The sequence below is a fragment of the Sphaeramia orbicularis genome, chromosome 24, assembly GCF_902148855.1.
Source record: "Sphaeramia orbicularis chromosome 24, fSphaOr1.1, whole genome shotgun sequence".
Taxonomy (NCBI): Eukaryota; Metazoa; Chordata; class Actinopteri; order Kurtiformes; family Apogonidae; genus Sphaeramia; species Sphaeramia orbicularis.
In genome coordinates this window covers 19,425,990-19,434,624 of record NC_043979.1, presented here as the reverse complement: position 1 = coordinate 19,434,624, position 8,635 = coordinate 19,425,990, and the positions used below count along the sequence as shown (strand labels likewise).

At 41.4% G+C, this 8,635-nt stretch overlaps 1 protein-coding gene across 2 annotated transcripts; it reads left to right on the top strand.

The window, feature by feature from the left end:
- The first annotated feature begins 636 nt into the window (after nucleotides 1–636).
- On the top strand, nucleotides 637–8,287 carry wdr20b (WD repeat domain 20b). Of its 2 annotated transcripts, XM_030128323.1 has the most exons (5): nucleotides 637–917; nucleotides 3,834–4,016; nucleotides 4,834–5,704; nucleotides 5,945–6,276; nucleotides 6,563–8,287. In XM_030128323.1, exons 1-5 carry the CDS (start codon nucleotides 669–671, stop codon nucleotides 6,617–6,619), a joined length of 1,692 nt encoding a protein of 563 aa, XP_029984183.1. In that variant the 5' UTR covers nucleotides 637–668; the 3' UTR covers nucleotides 6,620–8,287. The 2 variants fall into 2 exon arrangements, with proteins under 2 accessions (XP_029984183.1, XP_029984181.1); XM_030128321.1 differs by having other exon boundaries at nucleotides 4,834–6,276.
- The last annotated feature ends 348 nt before the right edge of the window (nucleotides 8,288–8,635 follow it).

Here is an 8,635-nt window from a genome sequence, read left to right as displayed (position 1 = left end):
AATGAATGAATGAATGAATTAGGCTCTTATCACATAATAGAGTCAATAATATGATTAGGATAACAGACTAATCCTATTCTGGTGTATGTGATCGAGGGTGACCAGATGATGGCAGTGTACTACACTTTGCCTCATCTATTACGCAATCCTGATGTTTCCAGTAGATAGTAGACACTGCCAGAAGCTGAGTGTCCATGTAACTGTAGAGAACTGTCGCAATCACTGTAAGATGATATTTCCCGGAGTTAGACTCCATCTAGTTGAAATAGTTTGCAGAAATAAGATGGTGCTTGTGTAAAGTGAGACATCAAAGAGATGAGCTTTGCTGACATTTAGAGCGGAACTGGGCAGGTTTATAAACTGGGGTAGCTGCTACTTCCATAATTAAATCAGTGTCTCTGTTAATATTAAAGATATTATACATTTTCTGTCAAAGGAATTTATTTAGACTACCAGTATTTATTTATTTATTTATTTTTACTGCATACTCCAAACGATTTTTTTTTTCTGTAAAAGAGGGCGTTTTATAATCATTCACTGTTTATTTTGTCGTCTGGCCTCACATGACTTTATTTTTTCTGTACGCATGCCTAGTGGGTTTCAACTGGTCAACGCATGCGCTGTTGGTACATCCGGGGCTCTGACAAGGATGAACGCCAATTTCCAAGATGGCGGCGGAGGGAGGAGGGAAGGAGATGAACGAAATTAAAACTCAATTCACCACACGAGAAGGCGTCTACAAACTCCTCACTCACTCCGAATACAGCCGCCCGAACAGGGTGCCTTTCAACTCACAGGGCTCCAACCCTGTCAAGGTCTCCTTCGTCAATGTAAACGACCAGTCCGGCAACGGCGACAGGATCTGTTTCAATGTGGGCCGGGAACTATACTTTTATATCTACAAAGGCGTGAGAAAGGTAAACAATACTGACTGCGGCTTCGAAGCCCGCTCTGTCCGTTAGAAGTCCATTGTTTTGCCACCTTCATACATGTTGCACCTTGGCTGTCAACTCTCTTAGCTTCTGTCATTGAAGTGCGCAGGTTGTCAAGCCAAGGCCATGTAGCAAACCAGGCTAAGTTATGAGCTAATTAGCATTCTTAGCTAACATCGCCACAGTTGTTTTGGCTCAGTAAGAGTTGTGGACACTTCAAAGTCCGTCAGTTTCTACATTGTTCAAGTTGTCGGGCACTGGCAAGTAGCAATGCAATGTAGAAAACGTGCCTATGACTAGTCACTTCTTAAGATGCTTTTGTTTATCTCTTCTGTTAATGAAACTGATATGAGTGTCAAATCAAAAGCAGTGACTTCCTCATTGTGCCTCATCATAGACATAGTCGTGATTTTTATTATTAGCTATTAGATGTTAAATTGAAAGTGATGTAAGGATGTGTGCTCTGTATTGCCAGGCAGTGGATGTGATGCAACGTGATGCCACTCTTTGGTTGCACACAGAGATGATGTCAGTGCAGTTTGATCTTGTTTGGAAGAGGCAGCTGTGACAGTGATGATCATGCTGATGATGTGGTTACAGAAAATAAAATCTAACAAAGCAGCCATGCTTCATAAACAGTCTACGAGTGTACTCAACTCTGGCAACTTCACAGAATAGAACAAGTCTTGCAGGAAAGAACAGTTAAGCTCATGTTTTTCTTTTTGTAGACTTGAACAAAACACCATCCAAAAATAAGATGAAACCATTGTGCTGCATAGGTTCAGCTGACAACACATTAGAGCTTTTTCAGGAAGGACTGTTTTGTTAACTAGCCTACAGTATAGTATGACTGAACTAAGAGATTGCCACATGTTATTGGTATGTCATAAAACAATCCTATTCCTGGCAGTAATACCTGCTGGGCCATATATGGAGATGCAAATGATCTGCATGTCATGTGTTGGTCTAAGAACCGATTTTTGTTCAGTTAGCCAATGACTGAATGACTAATCATGATGAAGGTCAAGTGATTTCTTTCATGTTTAGAAGCTGATTAATGAGCTTGATTGAAAGGGAAAGAAACCAAATTGTTATTTGTGGCTTTAAAGAATTCTTTATGGACAGAGCATGACGAACATGTTCACAACTCTAGTGGCTGAACATTCATAAATACGCATGAAGAAAACTGACTTAAAAATACAACTATGAAACATTTTGCAGGGACTTTAGCCTGCAATATAAACAAAATACACTCAAAAAATATATATATACTGAGATATTGATCATTATTACCACATGAAGCTTTTTTGGGATAATTGTCATCACCCAATGTTTGATTTATTGGAATTAACTTAAATGTATGTATCCATAGTCACTCTATTGTTCCCAAGGAAAATTGACTTGACCTCCCATTATCACAAATGGGCACCCTGCGACAGCAAATAGAGGACAGTCTCAGAATGCAGATAACTGCAGACAATTAAAAAGTAAATAAAGGCACAAGCTCAGTCATCAGTCAATTTGTGGTGTACTGTCTGGCAGCACAGCAGGTGTGACCTTAGACTTTTCATGCTACTGTTAAAAACACAGGCACAAATGAGTCCTTAAACTGATTCATGCTTGTTCTCACGGATATGTATGTCATATGATATCATCTACAGCTCCAGTCACATCTGATACATGTGCTAAAAAGCAAAATGAATCTCCCATAAAACAAACCAAAATGTAATTGGCACCTGTTGCCTGTAGCATTTGATTGTATTAGCTCACACTGACAGCATATATTTTACCCTGTCTGTCTAATGATATTCAACAATAGTCTGCTGACAAAAGGGGGAGACGTGCCCACATCTTGAAGTGACTTGAAGTCACCTAATGAGGAACATCTGAGACTTCACTGCGGGTCAAATAGTGAGGCACATGACAGCGACTAAGAAAACACTGTCAGTTACTGTTTTAGATTAAAGTAAGAATAGGACTAGATGGATAGAAAAGGCCCTGGTCCCTGATGTGGATTAGAAAAGACATTGAAAAATGTGTGGGGAAGCCCTCTTTAATGATCTAATCTGTTCTATAGATTAATTAGTGTGTCTTGCCTCTAAATCTACTGGTAGACGGTCACTTCCCTCAGCGAGTTGACCTTCAAAATGTAACTGTACAGCACACAGCCAGAAGTCCAGACTGAGTCTGTGTTTGAAGTAATTACTGTCGTGTGGATTTTCAGTGGGTAGCTGAATTTGGCAGGCAGTAAGCCATCTATCCTAAACTGAACCACCAAGAGAAATGTACTATTCAGACTGAGTGGTTTGGGAACTATTGTGTGATGATTGAATCCTTAGGGAATTGTTTGTGGGGAAATGCATTAAATTGGTTTGCAAACTTAGCAATATTTTTGACAGTTTTAAGTACCACAGCCTGCCAGAAATCTTAAAATTATTTAGCGCTTCATAACTCAAAAGACATTAGACAGCTTTATAGTTATATCTTATACACTTAATTAATAGTGGAGTTTCCCTTCCTTTCTAGATAATTACCTCGCAGGGGTAAAAATTAATTGCCATCTTTCTTTTAACAACAAAGAGCAGATTCAGTATATCATCCAGTTCTGTGTCTCATATTTGGCACAGCAAATAGCATCAAGAGGATTTATTTGAAGGACATTTTTCTTTAAACTGAATTAGCTGTATAATTCCTTGGCTGTGGCTGACAGATAAATTGTCAGTTTTCATAGTTGGAGAAAAGTCTAATTTAGCTTTGAGATTTGAGATAAATGGCGCCATTGAAACCTAGAGGTCACCTTACAGGCAACGTTTACTTTAACAAAGTAAATAGGAGCTGCATAAATCTCCATTATAATCATAATACTTGCATTTTTCTTCATCTGCGTGTGTATCATTGCAGGCTGCTGATCTGAGTAAGCCCATAGACAAGAGGATATACAAAGGAACGCAGCCCACATGTCATGACTTCAACCCCCTCACAGCTACAGCAGAGAGTGTGTCTCTGCTTGTGGGCTTCTCTGCCGGCCAGGTGCAGCTCATAGACCCGATAAAGAAGGAGACAAGCAAACTCTTCAATGAAGAGGTGGGTTCTACACCGACATGTTCTGTCACTTCAGCAGATTCAAGCTATGTCCACTCTGATAATATTTTTGTCTACAATTGTTACATAGTACAGACATGTTGGTTTACATAGACCTGTGTGTGTGACCTAGTGTGTACGTGAATGGGTGAATGTGAGGCTTTGTAAACAGCTTTGGGCACCATTAAAGTGTGGAAAAGGGCTATAAAAGTACCGACCATTTACCATAGACCTGAACAGATCAGCCTGTGGATTAGAGACATGTCATGATGCCCAATCAAGCTGCTTGGGTCAGTATCCGATATCAATATCAGACCAGTGCCTTTCTACCTAAAACAGAGACGTTTGTAAAATGCTGCTGACTCTGTTTTAATTTGGCTACTCAGGTTGTGTTGATGAACATAGGTGCAAAGAATTGGAATCAATCATGTATATCCAAATTTGCCACCTGATTGGATCTGATCAGCAACTACTTCCACAACTTTTTGCACCCTTCCCACATGTCCTTTTCCAAAAGACAGACATTAGCCTGACAACCACCTTTTTATTCAGTATTTTCAAGTATTTGTGATTTCAATTTCCATGCTTTGTGGCATTTTTCCCTCATCTGGTAATGTGAAAGTTATTTTGTGTACATTGATCATTTTCATTTTAAGAAGCTTTTGTAAAGCATATTTATGTGGACATGAAAATGTTGAATGCTGGAGAAGACCTAATGAGTTAAATGTTTAGGCATGCAACAGTGATGTTTTAGCCAATGAACCTAATGAAATGAAGAGCTGACCAGTTTCTTTTTCTTTGTTTCACTTTTTCTCCCCAGAGGCTTATAGACAAGTCACGGGTAACATGTGTACGATGGGTTCCTGGTTCAGAGAGCCTGTTTTTGGTGGCTCACTCCAGTGGCAGCATGTACTTGTACAACGTAGAAAACACCTGTGGCACCACTGCACCTCACTACCAGCTCCTTAAGCAGGGTGAAAACTATGCTGTGCATACCTGCAAGAGCAAGTCCGCTCGCAACCCATTACTGCGCTGGACAGTGGGAGAGGGGGCGCTAAATGAGTTTGCCTTCTCTCCTGATGGAAAGTTTCTAGCGTGTGCGAGTCAGGATGGCTTCCTGCGGGTATTTGGTTTTGATGCTGCAGAGCTCCATGGGACAATGAAGAGCTATTTCGGCGGTTTACTGTGTGTGTGCTGGAGCCCGGACGGCAGGTACATTGTGGCAGGAGGGGAAGATGACCTAGTGACAGTTTGGTCATTTTCTGACTGTCGAGTGATCGCACGGGGGCACGGTCACAAGTCTTGGGTGAGTGTGGTGGCATTTGACCACTGTACCACCAGTGTGGAAGACGGTGACCCTCCTGCTGAGTTCAGCGGCAGTGATGAGGACTTCCATGAGCAGATTCACTTTGGTGTAGGTAGAGACCGGGCAAACAGTTCACATTCTCGGCTTTCGAAGAGGAACTCTACAGACAGTAGACCTGTAAGTGTGACGTACAGGTTTGGCTCAGTGGGTCAGGATACGCAGCTCTGTCTGTGGGACCTTACAGAGGATATTCTATTTCCTCACCTCCCTTTATCTCGTACAAGGACTCACACTAATGTAATGAGTGCCACAAGCCCTCCAGCCACTGGACAAACTACTCTGACTACTGTATCCTCCCCCACCACTAATCCCAGTGGCAGCAATGGTAAGGACAACGTAAGCACCAGTAGCTCCAGTGGCAACCCGGCTAACTCCCTCCCCAGCACTCTGCCTCGGTCCAACAGCTTGCCGCACTCCTCCAATCCAGCAGGGGGCAGCACCCCCAACAGTCACACAGGCAGCAGCAGTAGCAATAGCAGCACTACTACCACCACCACCTCCACCACCACCACCACCACCACCACCAAGGGAAACAGTATCATTGACAGTGCTTTTATTGCTACAGGTGTAAGCAAGTTCGCAACGCTGTCGTTACACGACTCACGCAAGGAGCGGCACGAGAAGGACCACAAGCGAAACCACAGCATGGGCCACATTAACAGTAAGAGCAGCGACAAGCTCAATCAGCTTAGTTCATCACGGACGGCAAAAGCTGAAGCAGCTAAGACTCTGGGCACTACGTTGTGCCCACGCATGGAGGAGGTGCCCCTTCTAGAGCCGCTGGTGTGCAAAAAAATCGCTCATGAGAGACTCACTGTGTTAATCTTCCTTGAGGACTGTCTGGTTACAGCCTGTCAGGAGGGTTTCGTTTGCACGTGGGCTAGGCCTGGGAAAGTGGTGAGTGACAGGCCTGTGGAGGATACTCTGATGTGACACCCCCCCCCCCCCCTTAAAATCACACGGTTTGGGTTACAGGCATTTTCTGGCTGCATTCAGAAGCTGTTTATGCCACTATGTGCAGCCACAGGTTTTGGTTATTTCTTGAAATATTTACACAAAACCCTCAGCATTTTGATGGTTGATAGCACTTCTGCAACCTCATGGCCTTACTATTCTGCCCCCTTTATTGTAGTCCTGTTACTCCGTTGTTTGTTATCAATGTGTGTTATCTGTCTCTCCACAGGGACTGCTATCATCTCAAAACAACCCAGCCAACTCTCCCAGTGGAACAGTAGTATAGCCCCAGTGCTGGTGCTGCTAATGACAGCTCCATGCAACAGAGACGGGGATGACCAAGGCCAAGGCCCTGCAGCGCTTCTTCATACACACTCACAAACCACATGACCTACCGTGTCACCTACATTCTCATCACTACAACCACCCACATCCTCCGTTTGTGCCGCTGCTCATATTTAGACAACTAATTGGCTGAAACAGGACTAGAAACTAGACCCCCTTGTTCCATTTCTCGTGATATCATGTTGTGTCTAGACTGAAAATGAGAAACTCTAGTACCCAATCCTTTGTGCCTGTAGATCTGTGAAGACTAGACACATATAAACATTGTGGTGATTCCTCTTACCTTTTATGTGGGAGATTTTCCTGTATCTTGTCTTTTTTTTTTTTTTTCCTCAAATGCATAAAGGGAGTGAGATGAGGGATTCTGGAGCAGCTGTGTTTTTAATTTTTCACCATCTGGGTGATCCCTTTGTGCAGCTGAAGTCTGCAGCACTTCACAAAAAACATTGTGACTTATTTTTCTTTTTTTTTTTTTTTTTACTACCTTTACAAAGATTTTAATCAGAGAGGAATCACACTAACTGTATTTGCACAATTTTTTTTTTTTCTTTTTCCATTCTCTCTTGTTTGTCCCATTTTGAATTCATGACAGTGGAACACGAGTGAAATATTATAGAGACAGCTTTTGAAGCACTTGGGAAGCGGCTCTTTATTGCCCTCTGTCTCAATGCTGGATGCTGCAATCATAGTTTTTTTTATATATAAATATATGGATAAAAATTGTTTGCACTTGATAGTTTGTTAGAGGAGAATGGCTTTACAATTTTGCAGTGTGTAAGGACTCCTTGACAAGGTTGAAATATAAATAGAATTAAAAAGTTTGTATCTATTGAACATTTATTTTAATATTGTTTCAGTTTAAATGGGCTCTGTATTATATGTAAATATTGTACTTCTATGATTTATGGGTGAAATGATCATTATTACATTAGCTGAAAGATCATCATTTCAGAATATAGTGATATTTCTAATACAGAAAATCTATACCTAATATTAAAATGAATCTTGAATATGCAGGTGAAAATGTTTCTTTGCTGTTGTACATAAAGAGAATTCAGGTGTATTTTTATTAATAAAAAGTTTGGTATAGGAGATGTCTATGAATCCTCTTATATAACAGGAATAGCTGAATGCTAGCTAGCCTGTCGCTGCAGATAGTCGTGGATGCAGCAGTTTAAGTCAGCCATCACTCCGAGCTCAGGTAAACCACAGGAAGACTAACGCTGGCATTGTTCCCTCACTCATTATTAGCACTAGTCCCATCCATCAGTGTGTGTGTGTGTGTGTGTGTGTGTGTGAGAATTCAATAACAAACAAAACTGACCATTACCTGCCGACAGGGCTGAAATCTGTGACTCCTGTTATTGTGAGTAATAATTACTGAACTGATACTGAACAGGTGAACAAACTTATGACACTGTGTTGATGATTACTATCTGATATCATCATCCCTTGGTGATGGTGCAAGTGCTTGAGGTGAGGGTGTGTTTTTGTTTTTTGGTTGTTTTTTTTTTTTTTTTTTTTAATCACCCACATAGGAAGACTGAGGATTTTAGCAGTGGGAGCCTTTTTCCTCCATGTGACGCCTATTAAAACAGCTTTGACAGACTATTCGCTCACTTGTGTTGATTTGTGTGGATATTCTGTGAACTTCCACAGAGCACAAAATGGGTCAGGAGAAACACTGCAGCATGAGCCACAAACACCACACATCCATTAACGTTCACTTTAATGCACTCCTGTGTTAAAAAAACATGCAATGAAGATCATAAGATGGAAAAATACTCAAATATTCAGACTTTTTAATCACAGGTATTGACTAAATAAATCAGTGACATCATGTTCTGACACAGTCATTAGCTTTAGGAATTATGGGAGTGGAAGGTATTGACCTGTCATCGATCCGATCAACTGTAAAGGGCTTCCAAGCACAGTGCGTTAAGTGCATTACACAATA